The 19,915-nt window shown below is 30.3% G+C and overlaps 1 protein-coding gene across 1 annotated transcript in view; it reads left to right on the forward strand.

The window, feature by feature from the left end:
• LOC139486072 (ATP-dependent (S)-NAD(P)H-hydrate dehydratase-like) overlaps window positions 1-19,915 on the forward strand; it is a 109,744-nt gene that overhangs the window by 84,842 nt on the left and 4,987 nt on the right. Inside the window, exon 10 of the mRNA XM_071270768.1 lies at window positions 917-1,078. Coding sequence (XP_071126869.1) covers window positions 917-1,078 — 162 coding nt within the window. The remainder of the gene's footprint in view (window positions 1-916; window positions 1,079-19,915) is intronic.

The raw sequence follows: 19,915 nt of genomic DNA on the forward strand, positions 1-19,915 counted from the left end.
TTTTCTGATTTTTAACTTTCCTAATATGGACGAATATAGGAATAAAATTCATTGCATGTGTTACGCTAATATCAATTTGTCAGCTGAACATACAGAAATTATAGAATTTTCCATGTCCATTTATTGAAATTGACACTAATTTGAGATGTTTAGACATTGCTTTGTAATCTATTAGACCCAACTTTACCAAGAATCAAATGAAATGAGACAAGAGAATAACATCTATTGCATGTTAATTTCAGTTGGGGCCTTGTTCTATAATGAAATAGACAAAGACTTTGTTGTTCTAGTTAATTTCAGTAGAGGCCTCCTGATTCTTTAATGAAATAGACAGACTTTGACGTTTGTGTTGATTCAGTTGAGGACTGATGAAATGGACAAAATTTCATTTATTTTCGTGAATTTAAAAAATTAATTTAAAATTGTAAATTTAACAAAGAAATTGAAAGAGAATTTGTGGACTTAAACATGGAACAGATGTTTGCCCATCAGCATGTCTGACTACATTCTGATTTCTTACAATCTAAATATAGAGTGGGGAACTTGAATTGGTGAGGAAAAACATGAAACAAATCTACAACATTTCTTCTTTTTAAATGCCTAATTGATGATTTAAGGAGAAACAAAATGACAAAGTTTATTTCATTTCCTGAACTTATTGAGTGAATCATATACTGCAAGACTTTCTTTGTCTATTCTCTTTCTGATCTAAAACTAAACATTAATTTCTCAATTTATGTATTCTGAATTTATACCCCCACTCATGCAAATTGCGGGTTCACAAACATGATATGTCTGGCTGTTTATTAATCGGTCTGTAAATTTTGTTACACTGGTACTCAGATTCCTATTAAGTAATGATTCGATGTTTGTTATTTAGTTTCAGTTTTGAAATAGTATATTTTTCTCTTTTCAGTGCCCTTTTATCCCTGTACGGTCCCAATCTGTGTGCAGCCTATGCAGCGTGCCTACTGACAAAAGAGTGTAACAAACAGGCATACAGTCAGAAAAGACGTTCCACGACCACATCGGATATGATAGATTGTATCCAGTCATCATTTGAAGCACTGTTTGAATAGTAAGTACCAGACAGAAAAATTATGTTCGGAGTAAAGCAAAACATACCAAACAGGGTACCAGCCCTTAGTCTAAAAGAATTGGATGAAACATTAAAAAATAAAAAGGCATTTCTAAAAATAATGGACAGTACCACAGAAAAAAGCAGCCAACAACATTTGTCTCCCCTAAAAAATACATACAAAGACAATGAACTGAAAAATGAAACAAGGTCTAGATATTCTGACATGGTTTGTCACTATATAGATATGGTGGGGTTACAATAAATAAAAAAAAATATGTAGAATGATTGCCAATGTCAGAGACAACACTCTCAACCTGAGACCAAATGACAGTCTTCATCGAACAATACCTGTGTTTCAATCATTTGACTTAACGAGTGTTTCTGATAAAAGTAAATCTAGAACAGTGCTTTGGACACACAAAATTGTACAAAGGGTTGTTTTTCGTTTTTAACATGCTCACATACCTCCTGCTGGGCTTTGCCGTTTCTATGTTTTTACCAGTTAGTAAACTTGTCCCATAAAGTTTCAACTCAGGAAATGGGAATAAAATTTACATTGCCAATACTATATTTTATTGGAATATTAGATTAAAACAACTATTTCCTTGTTTTTGACTAATGTATATTCCCTTGTTTATTCCCATTAAGGTTGTATGTTTCAGGTAAATGAGAAATGTACATTTCAGTGAAAGGAAATGAAATTTTAATGACAATTTGGGTGTGATTTCTCCGATAGCGATCAGTGAAAATGACCAGACCGGTGCAAATAAGTGCAGACCTCTTGATAAACAAACACATAATAAAAAGAAAGTGACATTGTTTGTTGCATTTAGTAAAATACCAGATAAAGAAATGTTTAAAAGATAAGCTTTTGTTTAAAAGCATGTTGTCTTTGTATGTTAAAGTGAACATTGGCATGCCTTGATCAATCAACTATCAAAATGTTTTGATTTTAGTCTAAAAAATATTTGAAAGTGAAAGTGTCAAAAAATTTGGGTGTCCCATATAAATTTTAAAAGCCATCTTGTACCTTAATTGACAGTAAAATAGACTCTTTTGGTGCATTTATTGATGAAGGCCATCTAAAAAGACTTTTCCTAAATGACAAGAAAAATTTGAAAACAAATTGCATGCATGTTGTATTGATAAGTTTTAAGGTATAACTTTTTTCGCCTAAAGAATAAAAAAAAATGTTGGCAATAGCAAAGACCACATTTGAACCAAAGTTGTAAAGGAAATTTGAAACTTGTAATTGACCAAAGATTTAAAAGGTGTCCATTTCATCAGATGACAGCTTACATAATGAGAAATGGACAATAAACATTTGTAAACAGAATAAAAAAGTGGGTGTCGACAAACTTTCACTCTGTTAAACCACAATAATCGGTCATCAGGAAAATAAATGACCGCTGTCTGGACACAAACTGACCATCCACCCAGGCGACAAAAAATCTGAATCAAAACCAAAACAACCAACACAAATTGGACAGGTGTAATTTCAAAAGTTACGTTTTTGGTATTATTTGGTAAAATGTTTTTAATTGATCAAATTTAAGTTAATAGAAGATTAAAGAGGCTTCATGTAAAGATCTGTGCATCATTCTGTCATGGTTGCATATAATTGTGACTAGTTTGATATATTGATTTTCAAGAATCAAATCAACATTCTTGGTATTGTCACTCACAATAGGGGAAGTGAAATTAAAATTAAAATTATGCAATTGTTGAAATTGTACTTTTGCTGTCTTGCTTGTATGTTCAAATTCTTTTTGTAGGTACAATGTGTTTGAAATAATCCGATAAAGTTAGTGGTCTCTCAGAAATATGAAGGAAAATTCGGTCATTTTCCATTAAAGTTTTTGCATTATTTATAGGCACTGTAAGAAAACTGAATAGCTTGGTATCAAGCTTACGTAAATGATTTTATTTTTACAAATTAATTCAAGGAATTGTGGATTGAATGTGTTTTTGATAAAGTACTTTCTTCCGGCTTTTCTAACTAACAAGTTTATTTTTGTAAAGATTTGAGTTATATCCATCCTTGTATTCAGAAGATAAAAAGAAAATAGAAAATTGTTATCAATTTGATAAAAATAATTCACCACTACAAAATTCAGTCAATTTGATTTACAATAATACTCAAAAAAACAGAATTCCTAATTTCACAAATAATTGGATTTTCTAATAAAACCTTCTCTTTATCTTATATTTCTGTTTTTGAAATAAGAAAAATATATTATTGTTCTTCAAACACGAAATTGGAATTGCAAAAAACATTATTGCATCTTTTATTGAATTCTTAAGACCATCCACTTTTCGTGAAGGAAATAAATCTCAATCAAAGCTTAGAAGTACATTATACTTATTGTTTTCATAAGTAAAGAGTTCTTTTGGAAATGGTATGCGTCATTTAGTAAAGGGTTGAATCAGTTTCGATAGTTATGTACATAATGAGTTACATGGGATATAAACAAGCAATTACGGTTTTCTTTCATAATCGACTTTCACTTTAAAAAATAAGTTATTTTATGTATCTATATTATATGGTAGACATACGGCACCACTCATAATAAGGACATGTTATTGATGTATTTGTACAAATATTTGTCTGGGGTTTTAAGTATAACTTGAAAGACAAGTTTCTTGTCTGTTGTTAAAAAGTCTTTGTTTTAGATAGAATATTTTTCTTTACAACTTTTTGATATTCTGTGCTGTCTCCTTGTGCAATGTGTAATGATTTTTTGCAGACAGAAAATGTGTGCAGTTTCTAATATTTGTAGTATAATAAAAATAGTTAGAAGAGCTAAAGTTAGAGAATATGTGTCTTGAGAATTGAAAAAATGTCTATGACTTATTGATGGTAATCATAGAACAGAAAGTTGACATATTGTGTGGACATCTTCTATGTGTTGCCCTTTTTTTATTTAAGACTAATGTGTTGCTCTTTCGGTGTGTCTTTTGCTTATTTTTGTGTTGGATTGCCGTCTCATTGATGTATATAATAAGCGCAATGCCTGCATCTATTTTGGTCACGAAAATAAGATCATTCTTCAAAATTTAGAATCCAGATCCATACTTGCATGTGTCTTTTCAAAAAGGGTGATCATAAAAAAAGAAATTATGCAAATCTATGAAGTTGCAGACAGATGTACCTCTCAATATAATTTAATAGCATTTATGGGTACTTTGAGGATTTCTGGATTAAATAGTCATCATTTACCTGTAAAAGAGTTCTAATTTGTCATAATATTTGAAATAGATCGACCATGGATTATTTAAATGCACTTCGACAAACCAGGATACTGGCTTCATAGAGATTATTTCGACTAAATTTTGGACCATTAACTTGTCACAAAGCAGGCTGTTACTATAGAACTACATTCCTGCCAAGTTACTGTTAGATCTGTTCATTAGTCAGCCATCTTGAAAATTTGATGGGTTGTGCTACTTTTGTTGAAAAACTTCAGTAATTTAACCTTAAAGGATTGCTGGTACAAATTATCATGGGAATATTTTACTGTAAAATTTGTAAACTTGATCAAAAAGATTTATCTGTATTTAATTTTAGATTATTTCGGGAAATAAAGTTGAATTATTGAGAGTGATTAAATTATTTAGTTTGATGGGTGGTTGTTCTGAATAAAAACATAATAATATCACCAACATCAAAAACAGTCTGATTTCAACGTCCAAAGACGTAATAATAGGTGGCGCTTTGACAGTTTAATTGTCGATATCCGAATTGTAATTTAAAAAACATTAAATTTTCAATTGAATCAACCTTAATTGAGGTAGATTTATCGTCCCCCTATTTCTGATGACAATGGCGCTATCAAACTTAAACCACATCAGAGTGGGACACTTTTGTTGCAAATTGTTCTCTTGTATAATGTTGAAATTCGTTTTGTATACCGCAGTTTCGATTTCAATAAAAGAGGCGTGTTTACTTGCCTAGTTAACACTTGAAAATATTTTTACTTAAGCGCCTCTCAGTCCAATATTAAATATAACATTTAATATGCATTGCAGGTTCATTGCTTTTCAAACGAATTTTTTTCTGAATTGTAGTATTTTAAATCGAAACATTGGGCATCCTCGAGTGCTTGGAATTATAAAAAACATTTATTTGAATTGAACACTTGAAAAGTATTAGCAGAAACGAAATTCGATTTGAATTGTTGACTCAGATAAATTGTAAGGACCCTCGGTGACACTTTATTTGATCTGAATTGACTTTCGTCATCACTTTTATGGTATCTTCTTGGTTAGAGGTAAGTTTGAATGCAAAGTCTTGTTGACATGGGATACAAACGTTATAATGATGTGGCATATCAGAACTGGCTTATTGCACTATCAAGTGTTATGAAAATATTTCAATAATTTTCTCAAGGTTTAGAATAGATTTTTGTTTTCTTAGTTAAGCTAGAGTCAAGTTTACCTAATATGAATGACAGTGGAATTTTTTCATAATCCCATGAAATAAAGCTCTCAAGGCTTACAAAATATTTTCTTACTATGAGTCGGTAAAGGGGGGATGAGAAGGTGTAATTGGCTGTCCAAATGGACATCATCAAGGATTTCATATGATTTGACATCATAAATATGAATAACGACTTTTGGTTTGTAACACTCTGTTTTAGGGCTTAAAATTCTATGCCACATTTAAAAATACCATAAACAGTCATTTAAGAACATATTTCTGATAAAAATAATGCAGACTTCAATTAAGGTCTAATTTCTGCATATATATATAGCCCCTGTCGGGGAGGAAGTTACGAATCAGATCTATTCTAACATCATTATATTGATTTTCTAGGCACTTTTTATTATATATATATTATATATATTGTTTATACCTTAAAAACAAATAAGATTAGGTAGATTAATACAAGGTACACTTTTACCCTTCTAAAAAACATTTTTGTATTTGCCTGAAGTATCAAAATTGTATGACCATTCCTTAGTCACATGTTCCTGGAAAGAACATTCTGAACAAGCTTTAAGATACCAGATTACTGTAAATGAACATTCTAAATATTAAAGCTTTAAGATATTTGACTTATACTGTTGATCATTTAGAAACCTATGACAAATGCCAATAAGTCTTTAAATGTTTTTGTCACATAATTTTATCTTGTTTACCCTGTCATAAATAACCACAATCTTCTTAGAAAGTTATGTATTGCCCATTGACTAATTAATCCTAATTTATCCTAATTGGATTTATTAATTAAATTCCTACCATTCATTGTCATGAATTATTGGATTAAGATTAACATGTATGAGGGACAAATTGACTTAACCTTACACAACATTACCACACTCTCTCAGCAGGTGACTTAAGAGTATTACTTTAAGGTTTAGCCTGTTTGTTTAAAGGATAGAATGTTTCTTTTTTCAACTGTTTAAGGCTTTTATGGTGTCCATTAGTCTAATAATTATTGATGAGAACCTTTGGGAAATATTTTTAAGCTTGTTTGGTTCTGTTCATGGCTCATTAGTCGTTGAATTGAATTTTCGTGTAAGGACATTAAGGAATTTGTCAGCGAAGCTTTTTTCGGAAAATGAGACCAAAATTTGTTGATGCTTCAAGGTAAGGATTATAAATTTCTTAAACTTTGGGAATTACATATCAGCAGAAGTGGCAAGTGCAAAGAGTTAGTTCCTTGTATTTGAATTGCCACACTCCTCCCCCCCCCTTTTTTCCGTTTTAAGAAGAAAAAATGATGTGAAAAATAAGTCTCTTCCAACCATCTTTCTTTTGCAGTTGATTTAGAGTTTACCTTCCTAGAAAGTTAATGTTTTGAATCAAAATAAGAAATATCTAAAACATTGAACACACTTATTCATATAAGAGTGTATTATTTTCATTGAGATCTTCAGAACGAAGATGTAAACATTTATGCTTTGAATTTATACCAAAAAAATAGACTCAAATAACAACTAAAGTAATTTCCTATAATTTTAGATGACATTTCCATGGACAAATATAATTCACCTTTTCTTACGTAATTAACAATTTGAATTAAAAACCTCCATTTCAGTAATAAAATACGTATTTTAATCATTCGCTATTGACACCATATTCAATGAATTTTGCCTTGATATAAATCTGAGTTTATCGGAATATCAGTTTCAAGTTTACCCTCTGTTTAGAGATTAGATATTGATTGTGCAAAAAGGTCAAAAACCACACAAAGGGTGTTATCTCATAGCTTTGAGTTCTATCAATCTGAGATCTTTTTGATAGCCATCGTACTCGTGGCGATAGTATTGTCTTCTGCTCAATTTCCGGCTATCGTGTGCTTTGTATGTGCTCAGCGCCACTGTCAGATTCGCCTCATTTGATACTTTCCCATCTTTCAGACACTTTTACTTTTTTTGTTTGTTTTCTTTTTTTATGTTTGAGGTTTTCAGGTGCATCTTTTGTTGGTATTCGCTCAGATTTGTCACACCTTTTTATATAGTTTTTACTTTCGTAATAAAAAGGGGTGACAGTCAAATATTTTGTAATAAATGTAATCTATATAGATTTGGTTTTGTAACCTTGTTTTTTCTTTAGTATCAAATATAGATATGACTTGATGCTTTTCACTTATTTGACTACAATTTTCTCATAAAATATGGACTTCAAACAGCTCAATTAAGATTTAAAAGATGAAATAAAAATTGATTAAACTGAACACTCCCAAAGTATTATCTGAAATATTTTTTTTGCTCTTCAATTTTAAAAACTTTCAAAATTTAATTAAATTAAAATTCCTACAAATTTAATCGCAAAAAACAATTTAATGCTAAAAGCACTTATATGTTTAAATATTTTGAATATGTTTTATATCTGTTTCAGTACAACTAAAAATGATTAAACTTTTGGCCTTCCATCAATTTTGATATCGGTACAATAAAAAGTACACAAAGGCATTAATGCTTCCTTATCTGCAAATTAGTTAAAAAATTTACTAAGTTTTTATGATATCGTAGCTTTTAATTACTGCTTAATGAGGCATTAGTGATATCTTTCATGACTCATACCCATTTTTCTTGCTAGAAATTCATACTTGTTTGTTTTGTTAAAAGATAAGAGACAATTTTTCGGGCCACTTTCGCTGCTATTGTTTCCGTTCACTGTGACGCTTTCAGCATAACTTTCACTGACTTTGTATTTACAAGAGATTTAAATACCTATATATGCCATCCCGCTATAATGCTTAACAATAATAACGGTCAAACAAAAGAATTATCAACCCCTACCCCAACCTTTTGTTTATGGTTATAATTTTCGACGTTTGAGGGTCGATCGATAGAAAACACATGAATTAAGATATATCAGAAAGTAAAGTTAGCGGAAGAGAATTAGAAGTTCAAAAACATAAAAAATGGCTGTGTTTAAATCTTATATGGAATTAATAGAAATTAACAAGAAAAAGGATTTATTTGCAATCTGCCATAATGTTTAATGTAAGTAAAATTTGTATTTCCTACATAAATACGAAAAATAGAAACGAAATAGATGAAAGCAAAATTATATAAAAATGGCAGAAGCAATTATTTTTCCACGCAGAGAGAACACAGCCTTATAATGCATGGGTATTGTATTTTGAAAAGGCTTTTGTGCAAATAAATATAACATTAGTTTAAAATACATGTCTAAAATTATGAAACAAATATTTTAAATAAAACAAAATTATAGTTTGGTATTGATGTTTAAATTGAGTATTGTTATGCGGAAATTGCAGCCTTACAAAATTGTATACCTTTTTTTCTAAAAGAATTTTAAGCTTTTTTACTTGAAATAACATTTAAAATGTAGAATGCCAGGAAATGTTGAATTACTTTGGTAAAAACAAAAACATGTCCTGTATGATAAAGCAAGTTTCTCGTCCCACAGGAAATCACAGTTTCTCCGTGTTACACGATTCATTGGACATGATGTAACAATTAGTTGCATGCTGTTACAAAAAACGTACAATTAACTAAGAGAAACAAAGTTTGTTTTTAGAACTCAAATTACAGATAAAATCGATGAAATTAAACAAAACATTACTGATACTCCTACTAAACTGAGATCGATACGTATACCAATAAGTAGTTATGCAATCAAAAAATCGAAGAGCATTAAAATGTATGTTTTATGAGATAATTCAAACATCAAAGGTTTTATATAGGGATAGGCAAATTTTATGTAATCAGCATTTTCGGAATACATATTTATGTCCCTGCAGTCACAGGATGAGGCATTGAGGAGGGAATTAATGCTCTTCAACGTCAGGGGTGAAACAGTCATTTTTCAGCTACCGTTAGCGTCAAATTCGTTAAAATTTTACCGTGATTCGTCAAAAAATATCCTTATCATGATTCGTCAGAGGTCTCAAATAATTATTGTTTTTTGGAGAAAAAAATAAGGTGATTCGTCTAAATCAGTCCATGTTTTAATCGTTGAAAAGAAAGTGTACATTTTATTGTCACACTCCAAAAATTATTGTTAACATCATTTGGTAAGAATTTTTACCATTATTCGTAATAAAGGTTACCCCCATTACAACCCTCATTAAGTGTTGCCTTTGTCCGTCTGCAAGTCCCAAAATTGGTAATCATTCTCTTAAGTTTGCCTCAACCAAATGTTTTGAACTGATACACACTCTTTACATCCATTATTTATACAGGAAGCACAGCCGAACTGACGCCTTTCTTTGACAAGAGGTTAACTGTCAGTCTGAAGAGGTCTTGGTAACCCTGTTTCTATTCTTAAAGTAGAAATAAGGAGGGGATGACACTCTTGGACTTGGGATGTCGTGTATATGGGTTAAAAAGTAGTGGGGTCTGGCTAAAAGAAGAGAAAGAATTACCCCAATAAGGCGGGATAAATGAGAAAACCCTCATTAAATACTGAGATGAAACTCTTAGACTGCATGTGGCACTTACACGAAGAAACCAAGTCAATGTGTTGCCATAGAACTAAAACAAAAACAATTCAGAACATGAAAGAATTTTATGGGTCTTTGTTTTATGTTTCAGTGGCCAAAATACTTTAAATATTTGATGAACTTTTGATATGACTGACCTGAGTAGGACAGGTGACATGTTTCTATATTATTATAGATTTTAGCCATAAACCTCTAAAAACATCCGTAATTGAAGTTTAACAAGTCAATAAATGTTGGAGGTGGGATTCTCCGCTATGTGCTAAAGAGGTTTAGGTAAAAAAATCACTAATGGACGCATCGCTTGTGGCGATTTCTTGCTCCGTCAGACCATATCAAAGAATGAGAGCTGAGACCTAAATCATCTAAAACATTCAATCATATAATTATATCAGTCTAAAACTTCAATCACACGTCAGCGGGTTTATACCTTCCATTAACATTAAAAACATTAAAAGAAAAAATTTAAAGTTCCGCGATTTCGAAAATTGCTCTGTGGTACAAATGCCGTGTTTCTAAATTGCAATGGTATGACTCAACTTATGTTTTTAAAAGAGAAAGAACACTTTTCAGATTGTATTCTAAATACTCAAGGATTTTAAACAAAAGAAAATAATTGAACATATATCGGAAAATTGTTTGAACTACCAATTTTTTCGTAAACATGGTTTGGACTTGTTGTGAGACTATTAGGATATAACCATACTGTTGTAATGTTTCAACTGTAATATTTAAGGATTAATTTTACGTTAAAAAGATGAAATTTAAGGTAAGCTGCTTAGAATTTGTAAGACACTTTAATTTATTAAAAAAAAAATGAAAGAAGGCAGTTCATGTATATGTTATTGAACATTGATCATCTTGTCATCTGCTTTAATTGGTTCATGCAATAAATTTCATATATTCAGTAAAATCAAATCGGTGAGAAAAGAAATGAAAATTATGCTGTTTATCATATGTAACAATATCTTGAATAAAATATTTTAACATCATGAATAAAAAAAATGTTTTTCTTTGAAAAATTTGAGATTTTAATAATTTATTTGAAAGTTATTAATAATTTAGCTGGTCAATGAATTCAAACTTCCAAATCAATGGTGGAAATATATGCCAAGAAAAACATACATTTTAACATTTTTTAAAAAGCTTAAAGTACATGGAAATTGGCGATATGTTTCTAATTTAAGGGGAATATTGTAATTATGACTAAGGTGTTCCCATGTAGTTTTATTGAAAAAGCTGAAAATATCAGAATTTTTGTAAAATAGGTGGATCAATGGATCAAACATCTTTGCTCTTTTAAAGCTTTGAGAATGGGAAGTTTTTGTGTAAAACTATACTTTAGCAAAACATGGTTTATGTTTCATTTAATACATAATTCTGTTTTGTCTTTTTGGTATTTTGTTTCCTTTTGTAATATGATCAAATTGTTTCTGCTTCGTACTATTATGCCTTAAGATATGACTCAAATTTTCAGATGCATTATATATGAAAAAAAATGTAAAGTTATTTGAATTGAAAATGAAACAGTAACCCAACATTGCAGAGAAAGGTGAAAGGTGTTAAAGACATTTAGAGGTTTAAGCTTTTTATCACTTTAACCCCTCTTTACCTGTTTCATGTTGGCCAGTTGCTGTCTAATAGATGTAATCACATCTCCTATTTATATAGAGATAATATATAGTGCTGTATCAGTGGCTGATCCAGAACTTTTCCTAAGGGAGGCCCACTCCAGTCATGCTTCAATGATTCCCTATATAATCAACCAAATTTTTTCCCCTGGATCCGCCTATGTGTATAGATACAATAGGATGTTACCCCTGTCTTTGAAACTGTATGATTCTGGATTTTTCAGTGATGACGGTTGCATTCATGACTCTAATTTTAGTATTTTTGTATTGTTGGGTTACTGCCTCATTGATATACTCAACCTTTCCTTATATTCTTATCTATTTTCCCTATTTGAGAATAAACTTAAATATTTGTTGGATATTGCATCAATTTGTGATAACCTAGCGGTTTATATAATGAATTGAAAATTGAAATGATGTATTTTCCTATACTTTATAAAGCTGTGTTAAATTTCTTCAAATCCCAGAACAAATTATTTTTATGGATTTCTCACTTAATCATGCCTTTAGCAGGCCGGATATAGTTTTATATCATGACATGAATTATTTAAATTTTCATATGCTCATCAAGGATGATGAACTATAGAATTCCATTGGTCTCTCTGTTTTTTCATGTTTCAATATCAATTGTTTTATTAATGTTAATGGTCTGTCAATTTTTTTGAACATGATTCTATTGAAACAATCCCCCTTTTTGGTAACTCAGATTTTCAAAGGCTAAAATGAAAACCAACCAAAAGACAAACAACAGTGTATATACAAAACACAACAAAGAAAACTGAAGAATGAGTATTTAGGGATGACATCAAAAGATCAATGTAAGATAAAAAACTTAAACTCAAATAGTTTGGGGGTGGGGAGGTTGATTCCTGCTGCAAGATGTGGTTATCCGACATTGATTTTTACATATATCTATATGGGTCAATCAATTTTTCCCAAATTAAGTTAAGCGGGGGGGGGGGGGGGGGGGGGGGGGTGTCAGTGAAAAAACTATGTGAATTAAGTTTTTTATCCTTCATTGAACTTTTGATATCGTCCCAGCTAACACAAACCATATTATTCGTTCTTATATTATACTGTTATACCACTGTCCCAGGTTAGGGGGAGGGTTTGGATCCCGCTAACATGTTTAAACCCGCCACATTATTTATGTATGTGCCTGTCCCAAGTCAGGAACCTGTAATTCAGTAGTTGTCGTTTGTTTATGTGTTACATATTTGTTTTTCGTTCATTTTTTTACATAAATAAGGCTGTTAGTTTTCTTGTTTGAATTGTTTTACATTGTCATATCTGGGCCTTTTATAGCTGACTATGCGGTATGGGCTTTGCTCATTGTTGAAGGCTGTACGGTGACCTATAGTTGTTAATGTCTGTGCCATTTTGGTCTCTTGTGGACAGTTGTCTCATTGGCAATCATACCACATCTTCTTTTTTATATTATATTTTTTGAAACTATAAAACTGACATGCACTCTTATGAAGGTCATAGGTTATAAAACATAAGCTGACTATAAAATCTATATTCACTAAGAAACTCCCAATAACTAAACTAGAAACCTTTTTGCCAACAACCTTGCTTATTACAATCTGTTTCAGGCAAGCAGTATACATTATATCATTTATGATGTAATAAAAATATTTTGACACTTAGAAGATTTTTCATCTGGTTTTCTGACTGGAGCAGATAAAATAGTAAGAAGTTTATCTTGTATTAAATGCCCCATATTGAATATTTATATATGTTCCAGACCATATGAGTATTTGGACCGTACGCGTACGGTCCGGACCGTATACGTATACTCGTACGGTCCGACCATACGCGTACGGTCGGACCGTATGAGTATACGCGTATGGTCCAGTACGAGCTGACCATACATGTGATTGGATCATATGGGTTATATTTAAACAATTTATCACAATCTTTAAATTTAGTTTTACAAATTTTTATTATTACAATTAGATGGATAAACTGAACAAACGAACAATTGAAATTAAACATTTGTTTAATTGTATTTCTGAATCTTATGTTGGTACACTCGCCCAAGGTGACACTTGCTACAACGAGTAACGTAATATTTTTTACAATTAAAAATTAGGGGCGGATCCAGCCATTTTAAAAAGGGAATTCCAACGGCCAGAGTAAAGGGGGGGGGGTTCCAACTATATGCTCCCATACAAATGCATTGATCGTCCAAAAAAAGGGGAGGGGGTTCCAACAATTATGTTTACTTAAGATATCTTCAATTTCAGTGATCATAATTCAGTTAATGTATAACTGATTGATATGCTAAATACAAGAGATCAACAGAGTTGATTAGCGTGATTTTTTTAAATAGTTAGAATATAAAGTTTTTATTCCAATCACAATTGAACTTTTTTATATTAATTTGAGAATTAAGTTATGTTGATCTGTAATATACATTTGAAATTAATAAACTTGACCAACTTCTTAATATTAGTCAGACCGTACGCGTACGGTCCGACCGTATGAGTATTTTGAAAAAGTACGCATACGGTCCAGACCGTACGCGTACGGTCCAAATACTCATACGGTCTGGAACATATATATGAGTTGATAAAACTCCTTAGAGAGCATCTCATTATGAATCCAGCGATGTAAACAGCTAATTTTTTATCGCTGCAATTTTTTCAAAATACACATAATGTCATAAATATTTTTGCATAAAGCCTTAAGTTTTAGAAGGATAAAGAAGGTCTGGATACTTCATATGAAATCACAACAGATGAAGTACACTTAACGCAACTGTAGTTATTGGCTTACAATTTCGTGGTTAGTGTAGGTGTACTTTAACACATACTATTGATGGTATTTTTAAACCCATAGTAACAGAAAAGGTGAATTTGAATCGATACCTACAATAATTTTCTTTATTTTGTGAAAGTTTTTAAGTAACACTTTCCTCAATCAGTGTTTTATAACTTATAACATCTTTCCCATAGTGCTTTGTACCTTTGATGTTTGATTTCCCACATATAATTTTCAGATTTATGGGGAGAAATTAAGTAAATACATATATGGAGAATATATAAGCTTTTTGTAGTTTATGTAACCTAATTTAGAAAATTGCTATAAAAATAGACCACCTTTATTGTTGAAAGATCAATCAACGAAATTTGTTTTTTGGCAAAACTTACAATTTTTCATTGTCCACTAAGCTTTGGTGTATGGTTAAATGAATGTAATTTAATCATTTAATTTTGACAAGTTAAAGTGTATATGTTTTTATTGTAATTGGCAAATTTGCTTATGTCCTTGGGTAAAAAACAAAAGATCAAAGAAGTAAAGGTAAAATGTAGGTAAAAATCAATATATAGGCATACCTACATAATCAAAATAAGTGTGGGACAAAACCATTATATTGAGTCACAAAATTTTTAGTTTTTTTCTTAATCATAGCTACTTTAAATTTTATTTCAGTGCAAATTAATTAAGAAAAATTGAAAATTTGCAAAGGCTGTCTTTTTACTTTACAATTGTTTAATAAGTTATTTGGTTCTTTTTAATGAAAATATTTTTAAAAATTCACAGAATTTTAAAATTTGTAATTTCAAGCATTTATAGTCATTATTATTTACAAATATAACAATAAGGCCATTTTCACTTATTTTAATCTTTGTCAATTTCAATAAATTGTATCATTATATCAGATGGTGTTTTCAAAAATTCAAATAAATCAATTAAATTATTTTAGCATTTGATTTAAAGATGTCACAATCTATGATTTAAGATTTCCTTAGAATTGTTGTCAAGAATATCTTATTCAAAATATACCCATTTCTTCTCATAACTTGTTTGGGGGGATTGTGATTTCCGATTTTTGAGTACGCTCCAAGCAATATTTGTCGCAGTGACACCTTCGTAATGGCATATTTATAACAAGATTAAGATCATTTTAGATGTATTTATATATCTTTAAAAACAAGATAACAATAAATTTAAGGATTACAAAAATATTAAATTTTTATATCACAAGATTTCATCTTGTATTTTTCATACAGGTGCAGCATTGCAATAAATTTGAAATAAATTTTATGCTCAGGATTTGTGTACAAGTTTTTAATTCCTTGTAATGTCAAAACGTTAAAATTCAAATTACACTGCTAGATTGTCATTAAACTTGGTATGCCAGTTTTTTGTTCCGGAGACAGACTTAATGGGAATTAAAACACCTTTTAGTGTTGACTTATATTTATTTTAATAATTGTATTACACCCATCACAATATGTAATTTAAAATGTCCATATTGGAAATTTTAACATTTAAAATGGGATAAAAATATAAATATATGAATTAAGTACAATTTATTATAAAAGCAAATAGATTGAAAGAACATTCATTAAATTTTAAAAAATTGAAGTGTTAAGGGTTATAATGTTCACAAAAGCCATCTTTTAAAGGGAATTTAATACTACTGTGTGCCTTAATCCATTTTCTTGCAAACCCTAAATCATTCACTTGAAAAAGATGATAGTGCAAACACTTTTGAAATATAAAAATTAATATGCTAATTAAACTTTTGACTTTCAAAACTTCTTTCGCTTAATTTCACATCTTTTCTCCATGTCTTTCCAAATGGTTGCATGATTTGTACCTGTTTTAGTAACAATTTGAGAATTCCAAGGCTCTGGTCTTCAAGTGCCAAACAATTTAACTCTTTAAGCAATTCAAGTTGTGAAACTGTTTTTGATTAGTCACTTGGACGATCATGAGTAGATGAAAATAAAAGTGATTTTTCGCCTGACAGATTTGCTTTGTGAAATTAAACCACAGAATTTGTTTTGTAAAATTAAAGATGCATCTGTCATGGTTTTAGAACTGAGGACATAACAAAGATCTCTGTAATTTCTTTATTTGTTGATTTGTAAATAGATGTGTTATAGTATTGATGATGCGAAAGGAGGAAATATGGTTTATGAGATGAAATTGCCAATGTTTAGCCTTAAAAAATTAGACATACACAAATCTTAAGAGGTTGATGGAATGATTCACCTATGATTTTCTGTTTAAAGAATTCATCCAGTTGCTTTAGCAAATGAATCAGTCTTTCTTCTAAATTGCATGCTGTGTTTCGGGAAAATAAGCTTATGTGCTAAGATTTTTTTCTGTTGTGTGATTTTTTATCCAAAATTCTAATCAAAAACAACTTAAAAATTTCACTAAAAGTTGTACTTCACTTATTTGAATTCATTTCCTTGAATACAATTTTTTACCTGCTGTTTTGCATATCACCTATAATCAGTGTCAATATCAGATTAAAATCATGTTCATTTCTGATCTAATTATGCAGATTTTACTGCATAGGTGTTCAAAAATGTTCTCAACTTGTCAAAAATGATTTGAGATTGTATAATACACAGTAAATGCCATTTTAAATAGTTAAAAAATATCTGTGCATAATCAGTTTAATGAATTCAAACCATTTTAGATAATACTGTTATGCAGGGAAATGGGGTCAAACCTCAATTTCATACTGTTGTTAATTTCGAAAATAAATTTCACACTGTTCACAATTTCAGTAATCATTGTATGAGGAAATCTGCAACCTTGATTTAAATGATTTTAAAGATTAGATTAGAAGTTTAATTGATCAGAAGTGATAAATTGTTAAATCATGACAATTAAAACAAGTTTATTTTGACTTTCAACTTTTTTCTGACCAAAATTATATTTGCAGCTGATCCATTCGATTGTTAAATTATTGAATTATCATAAAATGTTGAATTATTAAATTTAATTAAAAGTTTCAAGTAATTATTAAAATGTATAGTAAATCAGTCATAAATGAATATATAATTGATTAAAAATTTCCAGTATTTGTTAAAAATTATTCAGAACAGCTAAGTAAGTGTAAGATTGGTGTAAAGCCATATTTAGTACCCTATCTTATCTTTGTTATAGGCAAAAAAGAAAATTTGTCTTTTCATGACAAATGATAAAAACTTGATAAAAAAAATGATGGACTTTTTTTTCAGTAATTGGAAAAAGAGCTCAATTGGGCCAAAGTCGTTCGCGAAACTTTAAAAAAAAAATTAAGGAAATTTCAAAAATTGTTTATTAAAATTTGGCTGAAAATGGAAATTGTAACACATACAGTTCAATATATTTTTGATTTAATCCCTGATATTTTTCAGACCAAAATATGGATAGGTGTCAAAACATGATTTACATACAATTAGCATTATCAGTCGACACCATCACAAACTAAGATGGCTAAAACAGGGTTAGCAAGGGAGTAAATTATCTTGTCATGTCATCATGAGGCTAGGGGGAAAATATATCTGATCTTATAAACTAGTGCCCTGTCGAGATAATTGGGGGTTTAATTTATGCTCGTTATTGACTTGAACTAGAAAATTTAAATTTGGTATTTATTTAATTCCATTGTATGTTGAGATCTGTTGATTCTTAAATTCATCAATGCTTTGCCACAAATTCTGTATATCTGTGCTATGTTATTTCATTTTGGTTCAAAATCCTAGTAAGCGACTGACATTAAAAACTGTACACCTTACAATATATGTACAAAGCAAATCAGTTGTATTTGAGTTGCAACGACGTATATTTTACACTTCTTCTCTTAGCTTTTTTCTCACTCAGTTGATGATATGTATCTAAATTTCAATACAAAATTTCTCAATATTTTTCTATGATGTAGAATACAGACAATTTAATTCCTGTAGGTATCTTGTTTAGTTCAATTATAAGATTATATAAGAATTGAAAGCAAGTATGTGACAATTTGGCTTTGCAGCAATTTATACTAGTTAATTGTTTGGCCTGAATATTATAGTATACAGATTTCATTTAACAAACACTCAAAGAGTTGCTTCCCTTATATTTAAATAATTTTCCCCTTACATCAGACAGATGATGAAGCACTTGACACAGTTTATCAGAACAATGTTGATGACATACCAGGTTCCCGGACACGGCACCGTGTAAACGTCCACATCTGGTCAGATCTTTTAACCTATACCTTAAGATATTAACACAATGTTTGTCAAAGTTTAATAAACATCTTTGCAATTTTATAAACAATATGGCGACATTCTATCAATACTAAGCAATGGTAAATTTTTCGTGATTTTAACCATATCTACGACTCTCGCTTAGTTTCTTACATTTGTTTACTTCGAACGTTGATAAGATTTATAAAATATCCAGGTTAATTGTAAATATATCAAATATGGGGCTTTGGGGGTAGCCTTTCCTTAATCCCCCAGCTTACAATAATCAAGTTTTAATTATCTGTTAGTTTTGATAGGGGCTGAGTGATTGTAAGAAGTTTGTTTTCTTTCGAGATTTAATATTAACTTTTGATTTGGACTATTGTGTTTAAATGGACTGCATGAGGTCGGCACCTGAGTAAATTTTATTCTGAGGGGATTATTGGGACTGTTTGGAGGGAAAGGAACAGGTAGGGTTTTGTCATATTTTACAATAGTTATATTTACTTAAATAAGGCATTCTTTGAGGGATCAAAACAGTAAGCATTTCCTGTACTTTAGGAATGAATTATAATATTGTCAGTAGCAATGATAACTCAAATTAGTCAAGCTCTGCATTTGATGTCAGCCTTCACCTGAAAAAACATGATCGGATGATCAGTGTCAATAATTTTTATGTATGAAAAAAAGGGGGAGTCAGTAACACGATGAGGCACTCAGAAGACAAATGCACATGTTTTTTTATAAACCAGTAAATTTAAAGTGAATATACCAATTAATTTGAACACTTCATAAATGTTTTAGGGAACATTGCTTCTAAAAACAACCTATATACAGAGCCTTCCTGGTCACATTGTATGACCTTTCTGAATAGATAATATAAGGGATATTGGGATCTGTTTGAGGTTACATTTAAAATGAAGATTCACAAGCCTAGGAAACTTTTTACTGGAGTATTTGCCACTGAACTCAAAGCAAACAACAATGAAGCACATGTGAAAGATACAAGTACATAATTAGATTAGTCATAATAATTCATTTCATCCCTGGAAATTATTAGAAAATCAAGTTGCATTCTCCGCATGTATTAAGGATTTATAGATAAATTTATTTCTTAAATCACAAAAATATGTCATAATCCCAAATCTACTAGACATTTGTTTGGCGTTTATTTCTTAAGAAGTGAAATTAACGTGATTACATGGAAATTAATTTGTTATTGATTTTGGAAATAAGCATTAGTAGACATTCTGTATGACACCTAAATTGGTTTATTTGGGTGAATTAGATAGGCTTGGAAAGGGTCCATAAGTT

Source organism: Mytilus edulis, chromosome 8 (assembly GCF_963676685.1).
Source record: "Mytilus edulis chromosome 8, xbMytEdul2.2, whole genome shotgun sequence".
NCBI lineage: Eukaryota > Metazoa > Mollusca > Bivalvia > Mytilida > Mytilidae > Mytilus > Mytilus edulis.